This window comes from Arvicola amphibius, chromosome 11 (genome assembly GCF_903992535.2).
Source record: "Arvicola amphibius chromosome 11, mArvAmp1.2, whole genome shotgun sequence".
In the NCBI taxonomy this organism is placed as follows: Eukaryota; Metazoa; Chordata; class Mammalia; order Rodentia; family Cricetidae; genus Arvicola; species Arvicola amphibius.
The window spans coordinates 55,232,623-55,253,872 of record NC_052057.2 but is presented as its reverse complement, the minus strand read 5'-3'; the positions used below and the strand labels follow the sequence as shown (position 1 = coordinate 55,253,872).

The 21,250-nt window shown below is 39.2% G+C and overlaps 1 protein-coding gene and 1 pseudogene across 1 annotated transcript in view; one reads left to right on the top strand and one right to left on the bottom strand.

Moving 5' to 3' along the window:
• LOC119826777 (zinc finger protein 120-like) overlaps positions 1 to 20,456 on the top strand; it is a 50,707-nt gene extending 30,251 nt beyond the window's left edge. Inside the window, exons 2-4 of the mRNA XM_038348264.1 lie at positions 16,754 to 16,880; positions 17,085 to 17,145; positions 18,162 to 20,456. Of these exons, the coding sequence (XP_038204192.1) occupies positions 16,754 to 16,880; positions 17,085 to 17,145; positions 18,162 to 19,200 (1,227 nt within the window). The 3' untranslated portion in view covers positions 19,201 to 20,456. The remainder of the gene's footprint in view (positions 1 to 16,753; positions 16,881 to 17,084; positions 17,146 to 18,161) is intronic.
• On the bottom strand, positions 19,848 to 21,003 carry LOC119826778 (annotated as a pseudogene).
• Positions 21,004 to 21,250: the final 247 nt, after the last annotated feature.

The window sequence follows — 21,250 nt, the reverse complement described above, 5'->3', positions numbered from 1 at the left end:
TATATAGAACAAGCTGGCTCAAATTCAAAGATATTTACCTGGATCTTCTACAGTACTTGGCTATGTTCATTTCTGAGAATAAATTGACAGGGACCAGTGGTGGCATCTGAAACGACTAAAGAATACTGTTCTTATTCATCGGCACTCTAATTAATTTTGGTCTTCTTTTATGTTTTGTGTGTGTGTGTGTGTGTGTGTGTGTGTGTGTGTGTGTATGTGGTGTTTGTGAGAGAGAGAGGAAGAGAGAGAGAGGAAGAGAGAGAGAGAGAGAGAGAGAGAGAGAGAGAGAGAAAGACTCTTAGAAACAATTTAAATGGAGCTTACATAGTCAACAGAACTGTATACAGGGCTCTGTGTCAATTTTTAAGCGTGGTTCTCCCTCACAAGACCACACTTTCCAAAAGTTCTTTCTAGTAATATCTGTGCTAAATCAATGCTAAACATCTCTTTAGTCAGGTGTGGTCACATGAGGCAGAGGCATGTGGATCTTGCAGTTTCTAAGCCTAAACTATTTACTACATCATGGGTTCTAGGTCACACAGGTTAGTAAGTAATAAACCCTTGGTGTGAAAAAATCAGTTAACAGATAAAGTACTGACCTGGTACATATCCCTTTACTTCTGCATTTTATAAAGCAAGTTGCAAAAGTGCATGCCTATAATGATCGTAAGGTAAAGATAAAAGGCAAACAGCAGAAATACTGCAACTTATGAATATGTGATAGCAAACTAGAGACTGTCTCAAAGATGCTGAAGGAAACACACTCTTTCTCTTTGCCTCTTTGTCTTTGAAAGAGAGTCAGATCTTTCTTTCCTTGTCCTTAATAACAAAATCGTAGATCAGTTCCTGAAGTGGCGTGGCTAGGATTCTGATTTACTAAGGTAAAAGCATGGGTCAGAAGAGTTATGCACAGTGACTTACTATTCATGAGGCTCTTAATCCTATCCTGGATATCCTCAGAAAATTGCTGCTTACATCTGGGAAAGAGTAAGTTCATACTTTGCCTTCCAACATGGCTCATTGGTATTTGAGTTATCGCTAAAAAAGGAAATATTGTCCTTGTCTACAAAGGCCTTCTACACAGCAAACTTTATTAATTTTGTGGTTGGTTAATATTGATTTTCAACCTCATAAGACATAGAATCAGCCAAGGAGCAATACTGGTGGCATGCCTTTGGACGTTTATCTAGATCATGTTATTCTATGGATGTAGTTATCAGAGATTAGCTTGTATATTAAGTTCGTTGAGATGGAGAAGACTCTTCTTCCTTCCAGAAGTTATAGCACCATTCTATTCCATGGATTTGGTAATAATGAGTTACATTATAATGACCAAAATTCATCACTTCCTGCTTCCTGACTCTGGGTACAGTGTTCTCAACCACCATTACATGACACCAGGACTGTTTTTTACAAATTTTTTTTACTCACTCTTAAAATTTTATCTTTTTAGTTTCCATGTGTTCTTGCCATGACACTCTGTCAAGTTGAATAAGAAGTCACCAAAGCCAGACATGGTGTCCCAAACCTGTGATCACATAATTTGGGAAGCAAAGGCTGGAGTCTGAGGGTTTCAACATAATCTAAGGACTGAGTGTATAGTGGGGTATGGAGTTAGGCCTCTAACAATAGATAAAACTGTGGTGATCCTGGGACTGAGACATGTCAGCAGCTCTAGTGTCCTGGGGACAACAGGTTCTCTTCTTTATTCACCTGTCCTTTCACATCTTCAGGCCTCATGCTGGCTTTCTTCATTTCCCCCTTCACATCCTCTCAAAGTCTATAAGATGTCAGGTGATAAGTAGAATCATTATAGGTTGAAGGAATAGAAATTACCCTTGCTTGCTTTCTAGGTAGACTCCATACTGAGCTTTGCTTGGATTCTTCTGCTTTGGTATCTTGACTGCCAATCCAAGATTGAAGGGCTCATGGAGAACTGATGATGGGGTAACTGGTTTGAAACAGCTCTGGAAAGGCCCTGAGAGGTTAATGACTCAGTGGACTCCTGAAGCTGTGGTGGATTTTTGGACTGTAGGATGACAAAAGAGATCTGTAGTTGTTGTCTAGAATTGGGATGGTAGGAAAACTGTGTGTGGTAGGGATGGAAGAGACTGAAACATGGGGCTTCCTCCATCTATGAGAACCCAGAATATTATTAAGAGTCTCAGAATTTGCACAATGTGATGATATAGGAAGCAGTTAGGTTTTGATTTCCGTAAATGTGATTGTTTTCTTTTTTGTTTAGATAGATGGAAAGGTCTTGTTTTATGAGTCAAGTGATTGTTTTCCCCCCAGATTACTTTGAGTCAGGTTATTTAACTTTTTTTTCAGTTTAATAGAAAAGAGACTACTCCACTGCCATGTTTGCTGCTTAAAATGAAAAGAACTTGGATATGAATTTATGAACATCTGCAAGGCCTCTTACTGAAACACACTTTTAATAGTGGTCCTTGGCTTAAAAGTTTGAGTCCTCGTCTGTGTGACTAGTGCATAATTTCTTTATTGTTCTGTATAACAATATCATTAGTCCTGCAACTATGTAATAAAACCAACAAAAACGAACTCAGCAGGCTGTATTCATATATTTCAGCATGCTTATTCAAACACATGTAATAAGGAAGAAGTTGGAAGGGAAGCATCTGAAAAGGGATGCAGTGAAGAGGGGACCAAGATGAAACATCTTTTAATTAAAATATATAGAATAAATTTTAAATAATAAAACGTTCTAGAGAGATGGCTCCATTAAAGTTGTTACAGGGGACCCATCTTCCATTCACAGAACCAACAGGATAGCTAGCCATTTGCTCTAAAACCAGTCCCAGGCATATCCTGCCCTCTTCTCGCCTCTGTAAGTACTGTGCAAAGACACATGCAGGCAAAACACCCATAAAAGTAAAATTTTTAGAAAAGGTATAAAAAGGAAAGAATGTAATTCTCTACAACGATTTCAGAGTCCTGAGGCATACAGTAGCCAGGGCTAGTTAAAATGAACTTTTTTGATTCTGCATGGAAGCAGCTGTGGCCTTCTGAGAAATCTTGCTTAGAGACAAAAGCAGCCTTGTTCTAAGGGTACAGTAGCTCAGCAGAGCTATCCAACTAAGAACATCAACCACAGTGCTGATAGGTGACTTTTCCTTTATGTTTTCTGTGGATATTTTCTCTGTCCTTTTGTTATTGTGACAGTAGCAGAACTCTATATAAACGTGTCTAGACTCCCCAAATAAAATCCTGTTGCTTTTCTTGCTTAGAAAAAGTGTTGCTTTGGAAATGACTCCCATATTCTTGCCTCCTTCCTGTAAGAAAGCTTTGTCAGGTCTACTGTTTTGGCCATTGTGATGATTATTCTTGGTACCCAAACTGATACCTCTGTAATTAACTAATACACAAGTAATTGGGTATACCTGTGAGGATTATTTTTAATTAAAGGTTTGAAAATTGGAAGACCTTTAATTCATTAATTAATCTTGATTTTTTGGGTAATAAGATCCACCTTTAATTTCAGCCAGACCGCCAGGTGGCAGCCTATGTACATGAAAAATATTGAAGAATGAAACTCTTTCTCTTTGCCTAGGAAGGTCCTTCATTTACTCTCTTTAGAATACAGTTCTTAGAAACTTGGGTATATACTGAATATCATCTGAGACATTCAGCCTTATGGATTAAAGAATTATTGAATTTTTCAGCTTTTTATTGTTAGACAGCCAATATTGAACTAGCTGGGCCACAGTCTCTGAGATAAATCCACTTTTTACCTACATAGAGAGATTTATTCTATCAGTTCTACAAGTGGAGAACCTTGACTACTACTGTTCTTTTCTCTTTTTTCTTTTTCACATGCCCAGAGGAAGATGTTCAGTTAATAATAATGCTCATAAAGGTATTCTTCCTTGTTTCATTTCTAAATATTCAACTTACCATGAAGACTAAACTTCATATTGTTGTTAAATTGTCAAAAGATTGGAATATATTTCAGGAATAAAACACTTAAAGCAATGGAACCATCAGCCAGCCTTCTGATGGGAGAAAGATCTAACAGCTTGTCTGTGATTTGATTCTTGCTTTTCTCTTCTGGTTGTCGGAAATCCATGTGACAATCATTTAAAAACTACCTATGAAATAGTTCACTAGACCTCAGCATGAAGTTATAAAACAAACATTTCATTTTGTGTCCTGTTGGAGGAAGGTATGCTTGTTCCTCCCGGCTGCCTGACTAGCTAGGTTAGACCCGAAATAATCACAGAGAAACTATATTATTTCAAAAACACTCTTTGGCCAATTAGATTTATTTGCATCAGTATAAAACACACGGGCTCCAGTTATTGGAGCATCTCGTATAATTCTAGGAAGAATCCAAGAAGTTCTCTTTATGAGGTTAAGCCTATCACTTTTGGGATAGTTGCTATTAATTTCTCCCAAAAAATTGCACAAGCCCTTTGCCATGGTTCATTGTTTTCTCATAATTTTTTATTTCCTCAGTAGTAAAAGGCACTATAATTTCTGCTAGTATAAATACTTGCTAGTTGACGAAGTCTCAGCTTACCTTTTATAATTAATTCAGAGACTTTTTTCTACATAAGTTTTTTATTTTTTACTTGGTTTATTAGGCATAAATATCCACTCTAAAATAGTATCTTCCCTCTGCATTAAAATCCCTGTAGGAGAAATTCTGGAAGGCAACATGACTAGGATGGAGCTAAGATTTGGGTTCACCCTATCCACATGTGCCTCCTGTAAATTTTCCTCAATCATTGTCAGTTTCTTTTCTGTTTCAGCTGTCAGTTTTCTGGGACTATTCAAATCTTTATCACCATCCAAGGTTTTGTTTAAATGAACTGTTAGATCAGGTGTTATCCCAACTGCTGGTCATAGACTGAAAATGTCTCCTAACATTCTTTGGAAGTCATTAAGAGTCTGTAACCGGTCTCTGCTAATTTGTGCCTTTTGTGTTTTAATGTTCTCTAACCGTATTCTGTAACCTAGGTAATTAATAGAATTTCCTCTTTGAATTTTTTCAGGGGCAATTTGTAATCCCCATTTAGGCAAGACTTTCTTTACTTCTTCAAACATCCTTTCTGAAGTATCTTTATTTGAATCAGATAGCACAATGTCATCCATGTAATGATAAATGATGGGCTTGGGAAATTGCTTACGAATTATTTCCAATGGCTTACTTACAAAATATTGGCACAATGTGGGACTATTGAGCATCATCTGTGGGAGGACAGTCCATTGATATCTCCTAGTGGGCTGAGAATTATTATAAGTAGGCACTATGAAGGCAAATTTTTCTCTATCCTTTTCTTGTAAAGGTATAGTGAAAAAAACAATCTTTCAAATCAATAACTATAAGAGGCCATCCGTTTGATAATAGGGAAGGCAAAGGAATTCCAGATTGTAGTGGGCCCATAGGTTGAATTACCTTGTTAACAGCTCTTAGATCTGTCACCATTCTCCATTTACCAGATTTTTTTTTACAATAAATACAGGAGAATTCCAAGGGCTGGTTCATTCTTCAATATGGTGAGCATCTAGTTGCTCTTGTACCAGCTGTTCCAAAGCCTGTAATTTATCTTCAGCTAGTGGCCACTGTTTGATCCATATTGGCTTCTCAGTTAGCCATTTTAAAGGTAGGGCTGTTGGTACCTCTAAAGGTTTGCTATTTGCTGTATGTTATTGTACAGCCTGAATGGCTGGTGACCTTTTCCCATAATACCTCATCATGTCCTGCCCAGAATTATGAGTTCCTGGAACTACAGGAATGTTAATCTGGGTATTCCATTGCTGTAGCAGGCCACGGCCCCATAAATTTATTGCAATATTTGCTATTTATGGCCTTAGTCTTCCTATTTGCCCTTCAGGCCCTATGCATTCAACCCATCTTGTGCTTTGTTTTACACGAGATAGGGTTCCAATTCCCAGGAACTGAACATCTACCTCTTGAAGAGGCCAATTTGGATGCCAAGATTTTGGAGTAATAATACTTACATCTGCACCTGTGTCTAATAAGCCTTCAATAAAAATGCCATTTATGCAGACTCTTAGCTTTGGTCTTTGATCATTAATAGAAGTCTGCCAAAATATACGTTTACTCTGTCCTACCAGATTTTTTGACTCATCTTCCACATGTAATTTATCATTTAGACCAGTATTACTTTTTACAGCAGAAATTGGAGCTTTTAATTTTCTTGGTGAAGCACGTTCTCCACTGTGACTAGGAATGACTGGGCCACTGTTGGCTTGGGGTCCTGTGAGAGGCCCCTCAAGGGGTTTCCCAATGGTATTGGGTTGCCTTGTCTGTCTGTTGTTGACCTGCATTCGTTGGACCAATGTCGTCCTTTACCGCATCTCCTACATATACCTGAAGGCCGAGGTCTACTCTTTTTGTCATTCCCAGAGGAGATATTATTCCTAGAAGTTCTTTGTCTGCAATCCTTTTTCAGATGTCCTAATTTACCACAATTAAAACACCTGGCAGTTTGATGTCTCCTCATTGCTTTGGAAATTGCCTCTCCTACCCAAGATTCATGATTATAGCTAAACGTCTCAACATTCATTGTATGCTGAATCCATTCATCCATAGGTGCTGATCTAAACTTTAAAGGCCCAATTATCTTTTGCAATCTATATTTGCATTTTCAAAAGCTAGAGATTCAAGAAGTATTCATCTAGCTTCTGGGTCTGTTACCCCTTTGTCCAGAGCCTTAATTAATCTTTGCAAAAAGTCAATAAAGGGTTCTCTCTGTCCCTGCCTAATCCTGGTATATGATTCGACACGTTTTGCTGGATCTTGTATCCTATTCCAAGCATTTAAGGCTGCTTGGTGACATAGACACTATACTTCTTTGTCATAAAGAGCTTGGACTTGTGGATTAGCATATGCTTCTACACCAAGAATTTGATCTTGGGAAACCTCCACACCTTTTGCTCTTCCTTGCTGTTCCATATGTTTGGATTCTTCTCTAAAATAAATTCCAAACATCAAGGAAGATCCATCATCTAAAACTGCAGACACTAACTGATAGAAATCTTGGGGGATAGCTCTGACATTAGAAGCCCAAGTCCTTATCATTTCCTTAACAAATGCAGAGTGCAAGCCATAATTAATGACAGCTTGCTTGATTTCTATTAGATAATTCATTTCTATTTGGCTTCCATCTAGCTTCTTTGACTCCCTTTGAGCCTTTAGAAGTTGACACTTTGTCAGAATAAATTATAGGGTATGTCGCTAAAACCCTGGGTAAGCCATTTCTAATAGCTGGTGGTGGAATTGTATCCTGTCCTTGTGCCTCCTTACTCTGTTGACCAGCTCCAATAATTTCTTCAATCTTTTCAAATCTTTTTATCATTGTCTCTCTTAAATCCTGAATCTCTTGACCTATATGTGTTTCTAGTGATTTCACTAAGGTATCAGTTTTTTGGTCCCCATTCTGTACCTGTGTTTCCAAAGTTTTAATTTTTTCCTTCAAATATAACATGTCTTCCTTAAACTTTTCTTGTATATCATGTAGATTCCCATCTTGGAGGTATATTCTGTCTGTTACCTTATCAAAACTTTGTGATAACGTCTGAACGTCAAATTCAACACCCTGAACCCTTTCAGGTAACTTCCTAGTACCCTTGAATATGGAGTCAAGTTTGTCTATCATAGTATCCCCTTGTTCAGATAACCTCTGTTTTTCAATAATTTTAATCCTTTCCACTAGTTGTTCATTATTAGTCCGTATATAGATTGAATCGTTCTTACGGGTGCCATATTCTTCCTTAATGATAGAATATGGAAAATAAAACTGAAACCTAGTAACAAGTAAATTAAAGTATCCCCATAATCATATAAACCTTGCATGATATAATCCATTGTATTAGTAAACAAAGCAGTAAGATTTGTGTTGGAAACGAAAACTGCCGTATTACCTATTACCCAGCAGGTGGCGCTGTTGCCAAGTCGCGACTAGAACCACGGCAAAAGTGATGAAAATGGAGTCCTGTTTCAGTGTCTGCCTTAGTATTGTTAAAAACTGGGAAATACGAGTTGCTCAACAAAGTAAATATAATCAAATCAATTCCATACACGGAACCAGAAACCCAGAATCCAGGGGTAGAGAAGAGCAACCCAGAAGCCGCATATGCCTCCATGTGACAGAGCTGCCTCAGGGGTTGCTGCTTTCGGCAACTGCTTGTGCTCTGGTTCGTGCCACTTAAGTGCTGCACTTGCAAGGAAGATATCAAAAACAACTCAGAAAAGAACAAACCAGGCAGGCAGAGACGGTGCAGGCCTGTGGAATTTAAATCCACATGGGGAGGCAAATGATAGGGTGTGTGGGGACTGGAAGCCAATTTGAGGCATGTAAAGAGAAAATATAAAGAATTTCAGCAAGAAAAGGCACTGCGTGATAATTTATATTAAACTGCTGGCTCCACCCACAAGGTACAGGCCATGGCTGAGGGAGGGAGGGCTCGTGCCAAGCCGAGCTGGTGACAGGCAGCCAAGCGAGGAAAGGAGGGGTCCTAAAACCAAACGTTTCGGTGCCAGATGAAAGTGTAAATCACAAACAATCCCATACCAATTTGGAATTATGATTAATAGAATGGTTATTTATTAAAGGGGGAAAAACTTACAGATTACCATCCCAGACAACAGCCCTCTGTGCAATCAGGAAGGGAGCCTAGTTGCAGGAAGCAGAGCCGCAAGCCAGAGAGCAAGGGGAGGGCAGTTGCTGCTTTTTTTCTATCTGATTCTTGTGTCTATTGTGGAGAGTTGGGTGGGGTGTTGAAGTCTCCTACTATTAGTGTGTGGGATTTGATGTGAGGTTTAAGTTTTAATAATATTTCCTTTATACATGGGAATGCTCTAGTATTTGGGACATAGATGTTCAGGATGGAGACTTCATCTTGATGGATTGTTACTGTTATGAATATAAAGTATTCTCCATTTCTTCTGATTGACTTTAGTTTGAAGTCTATTTTGTTAGATATTGGGATAGTTACACCCACTTGTTTCTTAGCTCCATTTGATTGGAAAATCGTTTTCCAACCTTTTAATCTGAGGTAATATCATTCTTTGAGGTTGAGATGTGTTTCTTGTACACAGCAGAAGGATGGATCATCTATTTTTATCCATTCACTTAACCTGTGCCTTTTTATTGGTGAATTGAGTCCATTGATATTGAGATATTCATGACCAGTGATTGTTAATTCCTGTTACTTTTTTATTGCTTTATAAATAATACAATTCAAAATTTCCACTTCCTCCCCTCCTCTCATTTCCCTCTCACTCCCCTACTCACCTTGCTCCCTCCCCCTCCAGTTCTAAGAGAGGGCAGGATACCCTGCCTTCTGGAAAGTCCAAGGCCCTCCTCCCCTCCATCCAGGTCTAAGAAAGTGTGCATCCAAACAGACTAGGATCTCCAAAAGCCAATACGTGCAGTAGAAACAAATCCCAGTGCCATTATCAATGGTTTCTCAATCAGCCCCCATTGTCAGCCTCATTCAGAGAGTCCAGTTTGATCACATGCTCGTTCAGACCCAATTAACCTGGCTTTGGTGAGCTCCCATTAGATCAACCACACCATCTCAGTGGGTGGACTAACCCCCTGTGGTCCTGACTTCCTTGCTTATATTCTCCCTCCTTCTGCTCTTCAGCTGGACCTTGGGAGCTCAGTTCAATGCTCGGATGTGGGTCTTTGTCTCTATCTCTATCCATCACCAAACAAAGGTTGAGATATTCATCAGTGCAACTATGAGACAGGCCAGTTCAGGCACCCTCTCCTCTGCTGCCCAAGGACCTAGCTGGTAACATCCCCATGGATAGCTGGTATCCCCTCTAGAGACAAGTCTCTTGCCAACCCTAAAATGGCTCCGTTAATGTAGATATCTTCTTCCCTGGTCCTGTATCCACCCTTCCTCCATCTCATCCATCCCACTCCCCCAAGTTCTCCCCAATCTTTCTCTTCTCCCTTCTTTCTTCCCTTCTACCCTTCTCCCACTTCATCCCCATCCCCACCCCCATGCTCACAACTTTTACCCAACCATCTTGTCTTTTTCCAGTTTCAAGTAGGATCTATGTATGTTTTTCTTTGGTTCACCTTATTATTTGGCTTCTCTCGGATCGTGAACTATAGGTTTATTGTCCTTTGTTTAGGACTAGAGTTTACTAATGAGTGAGTACATACCATATTTATCTTTTTGGGTCTGGATTATCTCACTCAGGATAGTATTTTCTATTCCCATCCATTTGCATGTAAAATTCAAGATATCGTTTGTTTTTTATTTTATTTTTTACTGATGAGTAGAACTCTAATGTGTATATGTTCCACACTTTATCCATTCTTCCATTGAGGAGTATCTAGGTTGTTTACAGGTTCTGGCTATTACACATAATACTACTATGAACATAGTTGAACAAATGCTTTTGTAGTATGATTGGGCATCTCTTACATATATTCTCAAGAGTGGTATTGCTGGATCTTGAGGTACGTTGACTCCCAGTTTCCTGAGAAACTGCCACACTGATTTCCAAAGTTGTTGCACAAGTTTGCATTCCCACCAACAATGGATGAGTGTTCCCCTTCCTCCACATTCTCTCCAGCATAGCTTATCCTTGGTGTTTTTAATTTTAGCTGTTCTGACAGGTGTAAGATAGTATCTCAAAGTTATTTTGATTTGTGTTTCCCTGGTAACTAAGGAAGTTGAACATGACCTTAAGTATCTTTTGACCATTTGAATTTCTTTTCTTGAGAATTCTCTGTTCAAGTTCAGTGCCCCATTTTTAATTAGTAATTTAAATTTTTAATGTCTAGTTTTTTGTGTTCTTTTTATATTTTGGAGATCAGACCTTTGTCTGATGTTGGGTTGGTGAAGATCTCTCATTCAGTAGGTTTCCTTTTTGTCTTACTGACAGTGTCCTTTGCTTTACAGAAGCTTCTCAGTTTAAGGAGGTCCCATTTATTCAGTTTCTCTTATTGTCTGTGCTACGGGAGTTATAGGTAAGAAGTGGCCTCCTTTGCTCATAAATTGCAGGCTACTTCCCACTTTTTTTTCTATCAGGTTCAGTGTGGTTGGATTTATATTGAGGTCTTTAATCCATTTGGACTTGAGTTTTGTGCATGGTGATAGATATGGTAGTGTTTCTGTGTTTCCCTTTTTTGTGGTTTTGCTCATGTGAGGTTATCTGTTGCTGTGTTTCTGTGCATGCAGTTAGCTTCTTTGGGTTGGGTTGAAGGTTTATTTTTCTAGTACTTTTTGTTGGGCTGGATTTGTGGATAGGTATTTTTTAAGTCTGGTTTTGTTGCGGATTATTTTGTTTCCTCCATTGATGGTTGTTGAAAACTTTGCTGGTTATAGTAATCTGGGTTGGCATCCATGATTTCTTCGTGTCTGCAGCAAATCTGTAAAGGACCATCTGGCTTTCATGGTTTCCATTGAGAATTAGGTGTATTGCTGATTGGTCTGCCTATTTATGTTACTTCATCTTTTTCCTTTACAGCATGTAATATTCTTTATTCTGTATGATTTTGCTTTGATTATTATATGGTGAGGGGACTTTTTTCTTTTTTTTCATTTCAGTCTATTTGGTGTTCCAAAAGCTTCTTGTACTTTCATAGGGCTATCTTTCTTTAGGTTGGGTAAGATTTCTTCTGTGATTTTGTTGAATGTATTTTCTGTGTCTTTGAGATGAAGTTCTCCTTCTTCTATCCCTACTATTTTTAGGTTTGGACTTTCCATGGTGTCCCAGATTTCCTGGATGTTTTGTGTTAAGAATTTGTTGGATTTAATGTTTTCTTTGACCAAAGAATCTATTTCCTCTATATTGTCTTCAACACTTGAGATTCTCTTGTCCATCTCTTTTATTCTGTGTACTGTGTTTGCCTCTGTAGTTCCTGTTTGTTTACCCAAATTTCCCATATCCAGAATTCCCTTGCTTTGTGTTTTCTTTATTACCTTTATTTCAGTGTTCAAGACTTGAAATGTTTGGACTGTTTTCTTCACCTGTTTGTTTTTTCTTGGGTTTCTTAGAAGGATTTATTAATTTCTTCCATTTTTTGTTTGTCTTTTCCTGCGTTTCTTTATGGGAACTTTTCATTTCTTTTTTAAAGGTCTACATCATCCTCATGAAGTTACATTTCAAATAATTTTCTTCTGATTCTTCTGGGTTAGAATGTTCAAGTCTTTCTGTTGTATGACCACTGGCTTCTGGTGTTACCATGTTGCTTTTAAGTTGTTGAATGAATTCTTGCATTGATGCCTACCCATCTCTTCCTTCAGTTGGTTCTGTCAATGTCTTTGCCTCTTGGTCCAACCCTTAGATTGGCTCTCTGTGACTTTGGGAACTGTTCTATGTCTACTCTGCACTGTCACTGTCTGTGTCTCAGGGAGCCACTGAGGTCTATCTTAACTTCTCTCTTGGTCCACTCTGTGCTCTTGGCTCACTCTCTTTGTCCACTCTGTGCAGTAACAGTCTGTGCTCTACAGTTCCTCTCTTGATCATCTCTGTATAGTTTTCACCTGTTCTTCAGTGTTCCTCTGAGATTTTGGAGGATAGGAGGGTTTTATTGCAGAGTGTGACTTGTAGATTTCAGGGTTCAATTGATGGGGTGGGGTGTTGGAGCAGCCTACCACTTAATCCTCTCTGTGTAGTTGCAGTTTTATTTCAGAGGTCCTTGAGGTTATGGGGGTATAGGAGGTTTTGGAGACTGAGTGGGACTTGTAGTTTGCTTCTAGTATGGAAAGCAGTATGGGGTGTCCCACTGGGTGGGTGATCACTCACCTCTTGGTCCTTTCTGTGTAGTTGCAGCCTGTGTTTCAGAGTTCATCTGAAATAGCTGAGCTTTCACGGGTGATTAGGAATTGTAGCTTGCATGGTACAATAGATGGGAAGGGGCTGTTGGAGCAGCCTACCTGCAGGAAGCTTGCTTGTTCTCTGGCTAGAAAAGCTGAGGCAGATGGGGGAAGGTACACAGGTTTTGCCTGCCTGGATGGGTGTTCACTCGTTTCTGGGTTCTCTGTGTAAATGCAACTTGTGTTTCAGAGTTCCTCTGAGGCCACGGGTGGATAGGAGGGTTTGGTGGCTAAGTGGGACTTGTAGCTTACAGGGTCCAATGGATGTGATGGGTGTGTTGGATAAGCCTACCTGCAGCAAGTTTGCCCTACTAGCTGGCTAAAGAAGTTGAGGCAGGTGGGGGAGGAGCCTGGGGTTTTTCCCCAGTATGGAGGGCCTAGAGAGTGGGTAGTCCCACTGAGTGGGTAGTCACTCTCCTCTTGATTCTTTATGTGTAGTCACAGCCAGTTTCAGTGTTCCTCTGAGGTCATAGAATTAAGAGGATTTGGGGGCAGAGAAGGTGAGTCAGCCTTTTTTACATTTGGTGTGGTTCTGAAAGTAGCTCTGTAGATCAGATATCTGGCCTTATCTCAGAGATTCAAATAATTCTGACTCCTACATACTTTGATTAAATATCATGCCTGGGTGTGTGAATATATATATATATATATATATATATATATATATATATATATATATTCTTCGCTGGTGGGACTAGAATGTAGTTTTGTACATGTTAAATATATGCTGTTTCCTGAGCTTTACCCACTTTTCTTTCCTAGGATGACAGTATTCATGACATTAATGCTGCCTGAGTCTTCCCAGTTATTCAACTACAGGAGTATGACATTATTCCTACCCATTATATTTTTTTGAATTCTTTTATATGAATATGTATCTTTTGTCCTTACACATGGATATGTACCACATATGTGTCTGGTCCTCACATCAATCAGATGATGGCCTTACAATCCTTGAACTTGTAGTAGTGGGTAGTTGTAGTGAGGAGTGGCAGGCTGTGTTCCTGCCACCCAGCTCCTGGATGCCTGGCTAGCTTATGCCCCAAAATAACAACACACAAACTGTATTTATTTAAACACTGCCTGGCTCATTAGCTCTAGCCTCTTACTGGCTAATTCTCAAATTTTGCTTTAACCCATATTTAGTAATCTGTGTAGTACCACAAAGTGGTGGCTTACCGGAAAAAATTCAGCATGTCTGACCTGGTGGCTTGCTTTATGGTGACTGTCTCAGGTTGGAGAATCATGGTGACTGCCCAGAGAGGAGAGGCATGACGACTGCCTGAAGCATCTGCCTAACTTCCCAGCATCCTGTTCTGTCTACTCCACCCACCTATGTTCTATCCTATCAGGCCAAACTGCTTCCTGCTGAATGGGGGCATTGTTAATCAGATCTTTCATGGTGTAACCTGTGTGCTAGGTTCATCTCAGTTGGCAGTTGAGTGAAGTAATTTTTTGAGGGTGTTCACAGCAACCTTTCAGGAGGGCATGGTCTATCATACCATATTGGGATAGATGCAATCCACAAGTTCTCATCCTCTGAAAACAAAAGAAGAATCCCTTTTCCAAAGTATCGTATCCTTAGATCCAAATTCTGAAGTCAAGGTATTTTCAAAATATCTATGTTGGATTAGTTCAGCATTTATAAACAAATATCTTTTAGCAGCTTTTGCTCCTTCCTCAGCATTCGAACAATTCAAAGAGAGCATAATAGTATACAGCATCAAGATTCTCTGTGTATTTTCCATCTTTGTGTGGCATTATTTTAACCTCTGTTTTGTTTATTTTTACTTTTTGAGACAGGTTCTTTTTATATCTTTGTCCTGGAATAACTCAGTAGACCAGGCTGTCCTCGAACTCTCAGAGATCCATCTGTCTCTGCCTCCCCAGTGCTGGGATTAAAGGTGTGTTCTGCCACATCTTGAAGTCACAGAGGTCAATCTACCTCTGCTTCCCAAGTGTTGGGATTAAAGGTGTGTACCCCACAACCAACTCCTCTTTCTTCCTTCCTTTCTTCCTTCCTTCCTTCCTTCCTTCCTTCCTTCCTTCCTTCCTTTCTTTCTACTTTAAGAACTTTAACTTTTAGCCTGCATGTATTTTTAACACACTGTAAATCATTTAGAGGTTTTCTTTGTTTTTTTAATCTCTCTTTACTGTATCTCTCTCTTTTTTTCTGACCACATGAGCCTTTAAATTTCTGAGCAATATGGGTAGGATTAAGCTTTGGCTTTGAAGGCTGAATCCAGCCCATTCCTTAGCTTTCCAGCCTCATGGCAGAGGTACCGGCTGTAGCCATGTTTATCGCCACAACTCTATGTTATTTTGAGGTCCCTGCCGGCAAGCAAGCTGCAACATTCTGCTAACAGACCACACTCAGTCGACTGCCTGCCTGAAAGAGTCAGAGTTTGCCCTGGCAGGATGGCCCAGAAAGCCAGCATTTTAAAATGGCACAGTGTTTTTCCTGCTATTGCTGAAAACCGAAAAGCATGCGTTCAGCTTTTCATCAACACCGTTTAAGTGTTTCATGGCAGGAACTCTTAAAAGAGCTGCAGGGTTTTGCAGCTAAGGCTGAGTTAGGAAGCCTCTCTTAGATGAGAGTGTTTGCTTGCCTCTTGCAAGCAGAGCTAGACCTGAGAAATTGCTGCTACCAAGAAAACATGCTTTATACTTTCCCAAGCTTTCTCAGGCTTTCTGTGGATTCAGTTATCCACATTGGGCACCATTCTGTAGTGAGGAGCTGTGGGCTGTGTTCCTGCCACCCAGCTCCCGGCCGCCTGGCTAGCTTATGCCCCGAAATAACAACACACAAACTATTTATTTAAACACTGCCTAGCCCATTAGCTCTAGCCTCTTACTGGCTAATTCTTAAATTTTGCTTTAACCCATATTTAGTAATCTGTATAGCACCACAAAGTGGTGGCTTACTGGGAAAGATTCAGCATGTCTGACCTGGTGGCTGGCTTTATGGCAACTGTCTCAGGTTGGAGAATCATGGTGACTGCCCAGAGAGGAGAGGCATGACGACTGCCTGAAGCATCTGCCTAACTTCCCAGCATCCTGTTCTGTCTACTCCACCCACCTATGTTCTGACCTATCAGGCCAAGCAGTTTCTTTATTAATTAACCAATGAAGTCATCTGATAGATAGAAGACACACCTACATCAGGTAGTTGTGAGCCAATCAAACCCACCTGCCTGAAGACCAACAAGAGCATTTAAATGCTAAGCCATCTCTTCTGTGTTGTTTACTTATGATCAACATTTACATCGTTAATTTTTTCACCTGTTCATTTGTAACTTTAAAAATTCATTCCCTTTAGTAAGATCTTATGATTATTATAATTTAAATTGGATTCTGAAGGATGAATGCTAAACTGGAGTGTGTGCCTAATTCTTTGTAGGAACTTCCATAAAACCCTGTGAGTTCTTTCTACATTTTTGTTCAATTTATTTTTATGGTGGAGACAGGGTCTAACTAATATGTAAGTCTGGATATCATTATATTCACTGAGTATAATGGCCAGGCTGTCAGCCAACTCAGTGAAATTCAGGCTTTTGCCTCCTAAGTTCACATATTAAAAGCATGAGCCAGTACACCCAACTTTCCCAGCTTTTTTGTAGTCAGAAAGTGTTCTTTCAATTTCTATGCTGTGAACTTTGATCTGTTTGCTTGCTTCTCTCTTTATGCCTCTTAATAGGTATTTATCTTGGAAGTATGTATCCTAGACAAAGGGTACAGAAATGACTGGTGAACCTCATTGTTCAGTTTTTTTTTTTCTCAAATGAGCTTATGATTAGAACCTCTGTGTCATGGAATAAGTGTGGGAAGCCCCAGAATTATATGAATATATTATCAAAGAAATATGTTGTTAGCATGATGTATCACACTTTCTGTTGTACACATGTATGGGATATTTTAGAATGCGGTGACCTATGGTGATGTGCATGTGGACTTCACTTGGGAGGAGTGGGCTTTGCTGGATCCTTCCCAGAAGAATCTCTACAATGATGTGATGCTGGAGACCTATAGGAACCTCACAGATATAGGTAAGACTGAATTTTCCATCACATTTTAAAATAAAAGGACAACTGTTTTTTGGTTATTGATAGTTTTCTGTAATTTCGGTTGATGAGAAAGTGGAAGAATGAGGTAAATAAATTTGGCTTGCTTCTAAGGTTCACTGAAGATAGTAACTTAAATTTTGCTACTTTCCCATGATATATCATACAGTTTCTGGTACTGTGTTTTAGGCTACAGTTGGGAAGACTATAATATAGAAGAACATTGTCAACGTTTTGGAAGACATGGAAGGTAATTTTCATATGCAAACTATTCAAATGTGCATATGGAGAAATTTTAACGTGTTCTGGAAGTTTTAAACAAAAACAGTAGTGTAAATGCACACAGTTTAAAGTATACTGATGATTATTAAATTCTCAGAAAACCAAACACCTCAGTGCCAGGTAGCTGATATGGGTTTGCAAGGCATTTTTCTAAGAAAGAATATAGGATAATAGTGCCTGATATCCGCATTTGAATTACAGCTCCATGATAGGTATGCTGTAGAACAGGCAATCTGTTTAATACCACTCAGACTTTGAAAAAGGTATATGTGTTAAATAGGTGATAAGTGGATATCCAAAATCTTCTAGTAAGGAAATAGTTTAGAGTAAACTAGTGTGTCTCTTATATACTTGTTGTGACTTTTGTAAGTTTAGTGGGAGGGACAATTTATGAAAATTAAGAATGTTGTTGAGGAGAAACCTATCTGCATATCATATGTCACTCTGGATTCAATCCATGTGAGTAAGGAATATGGAAGGAAGCAACATAACTCTTTATTACAGAACAATTAGAAGATATGCAATAGTCACCACTTTTAGTAGAAGTTTTTAATGTGATACAAGTTTAAAATTGTTTTTCCTAATTCACTGGGAGTACATCAATAAATTCACAAGGCAGAAAATCCCTATGAGAATTGGAATATATAAATATGTCTGTTCTGGTTTGCAAATGTAGTATGACTCACAGTATTGGAAAATTTATGAATCCAGTAAGTATATTAAAGCACTGAGTTCTTCACTTTAAATATGTGGAGAATGTCACATGCATTAAATGTGGACCCCATAATAGAACCTTTTACCATTACACATAACTTCAATGATACAAAACAGTCCTTAATGAAGGGGAACACTATGATTATCAACCTTCAGTTCTTATTCATATTAACATATACACAAATTTGTAAAATTAATTTGTAGAGATACAAATATTTATCAGTGTAATGAATGTGATAAAGCTTTTATTTGTTCCTATTGTCTTTACAGATACAGAAATCGTCATTCTAGAGAGAATCTCTGTGAATATATTCAATGTACTAAAGCCTTCTCACATCACAGTCATTTTCAGAGGCATGGAAGATTTCATACTGGCGAGAAACCCTATGAAGCGGTTACACACAACAGTAGTCTTGAATTACATAAAGTAACACATGCTGGAGAGAAAACCTTTGAATGTAAACAATGTGTTAAAGCCTTTGCATGTGCCAGTGGTCTCCGAAGACATGAAAGAACACATACTGGAGAGAAACCTTACAGATGTAATCAATGTGATAAATATTTTTCACAACACAGTCATCTCCAAAGACATAAAAGAACACATACTGGAGAAAAACCCTATGAATGTAATCAATGTGATAAAGCCTTTTCACAACACAGTACTCTCCGGATACATAAAAGAACACATTCTGGAGAGAAACCCTACAAATGTAATCAGTGTGATAAAGCCTTTACACGACACAGTCGTCTCCAAATACATAAAAGAACACATTCTGGAGAGAAACCCTATGAATGTAATCAATGTAGTAAAGCCTTTGCATGTGCTGGTAATCTCCAAAGGCATAAAGGAACTCATACTGAAAAAAAGCCCTACAAATGTAATCTGTGTGATAAAGCCTTTTCACGACACAGTCATCTCCAAATACATAAAAGAACACATACTGGAGAGAAACCCCACAAATGTAATCAATGTAATAAAGCCTTTTCACGACACAGTCATCTCCAAATACATAAAAGAACGCATACTGGAGAGAAACCCTACAAATGTAATCAATGTGAAAAAGCCTTTTCACAACACCATAGTCTTCAAATGCATGGAAGAACACATACTGGAGAGAAACCCAATAAATGTAGCAATGTGGTAAAGCCTTTGATTTTCCCAGTAATCTCCATATACATAAAGGAACACATACTGGAGAGAAACCCTGTGAATGTAAGTAATGTGGCAAAGCCTATACATGCATATGGAGTCCTTGAAATAATGAGAAAAAAAATCATCATGCAGAGAAACTCTATAAATGTAGTTTAAAGTTTTGCACTTCATGGTAGAGTTCATACAAGAGTTAAAGTTTCAGTGTTAACTGGTCTCTTAAAGTCTTTTCATATTATGGTCATCTTTGAGGACCTGAAAAAGCTAATACTGAAGGAAATTGGAGTATGTGGATCATGGGAAAGGGCAGAAGGTGAGGGGGGAGGAGTGGAAGTGTGTGGAAAAAATAAAAACAATAAAAAAATTAAATTGTCCTTACATTGCACACAAACAGCCTGGCACAAATAAAAGCACACATAGTTCAAACATTTTTTTTTGAAAAGTTAAAAATTCCTTAATTTTTTATTCCTGGTACCACTACCACAATTTACAGGGCAATATACACGATGTAATGAAAAGAAAAAGAAAGACAAAGCTACAACAGATAAAAGACCTCAGGAATGTACGTCTAATTGACACTACATTGCATTAATCAATAGCTGCACTTTTTGCAAACTGTGGCTCTGACAGTCCTGAACAAGAAGGGCCTCCTGTTTAAGCTGCAGTAACTTCTCTGACTATGGATTATCGCTCCTTCTGTGGCAGATTCTTACAGTTCCTCTAATGCATTTAGGACGACTGTCTCAAAGTAACCTGCAGCTTTCCTGACAACTCCTCACTCTCTCTCCTGCTAAGAACTGTAGCCCTTTTCTGCTGTTTTTTTAAAAGCTTCTGCTACCATATCCACCACTTCCACCACCTGATCCATAGCCACCACCATAGGGACTGCCTGAGCTTCTTCCACCAAAACTGCCCCCTTTCATGGGTCCATAATTTGATTGCTGTTGTCCACTATAATTTCCAAAGTCATTATAGTTCCCACCACCATAGTTACCTCCACCAAAATTTCCTCCTTCATTGTAACCGTCATATCCTCCTCCCCCACCACCATATCCACCACCCTGGTTTCCATAGCCTGGCCCACCACCACCATAGCCTCCTCTACTGCTGTAGCCAGGACCACCACCGTAGTTGCCACCATCCCCTCCAAATCCATTATATCCACCATCACTACCTCCATAACTACCTCTGCTGCCACCACCTCCACCACCATAGCCTCCTCTTCCACCAAAGTTTCCACCACGACCAAAATTACCTCCACCACCTCCAAAGTTTCCTCCACGACCCATAAAATTGCCAGATCCACCTCCATGGCCTCTCTGTGATTCAGCAGACTGCATCTCTTGTTTAGAAAGGGCCTTTTCCACTTCACAATTATGCCCATTAATAGTGTGGTATTTCTGAACAACAATTTTATCAACTGTCATGGTCATCAAAAGTCACAAAAGCAAATCCTCTCTTTTTCCCACTCTGCCTGTCTCCCATAACTTCTATGGTTTCAATCTTGCCATACTTTTCAAAGTAGTCTCTCAGGTTATACTCTTCTGTATCCTCTTTAATACCACCAACAAAGATTTTCTTCACTGTTAAATGGGCACCAGGCTTTACAGAATCCTCTCTAGAAACAGCTCTCTTTGGTTCCACCACACGCCCATCAACCTTGTGTGGCTGAGCACACATTGCAGCATCCACCTCTTCAACACAAGAGTAGGTCACAAAACCAAAGCCCCTGGAACGTTTTGTTTGGGGATCTCTCATTACCACACAGTCTGTAAGTGTGCCCCATTTCTCAAAATGTTCTCTTAAGCTATCATCTGTGGTTTCAAAGCTCAGACCACCAATCAACAGTTTCCTCCACTGTTCCGGTTCCTTTGGATCATGGCCCTCCCCCCCCCCCCCCCGGCGGCGGTGGCGACGGCCAGAGTCAGGCTGGGGGCGACCGGGCGACGGTTTTACCTCCATTTTGAGACCGGACTCGCCTCTTCCAACTCGAGTTCAATATCAGTTCAAACATTTTTAAATGGGTGAAATTAACAACACAAATAAAGTACCCCAATTATTGAAAACATGAAATGATTTGCCAGGTTAAATTATTATTATGAAATTTCAAGAAGTATTACTGTTAATCAAACATTCCTCATTCCTTTAAACTCTCGTTTTCTCCTTTAGTTCTCTGATTCAAAGATAGGTCACTTAAAAATATATCTCA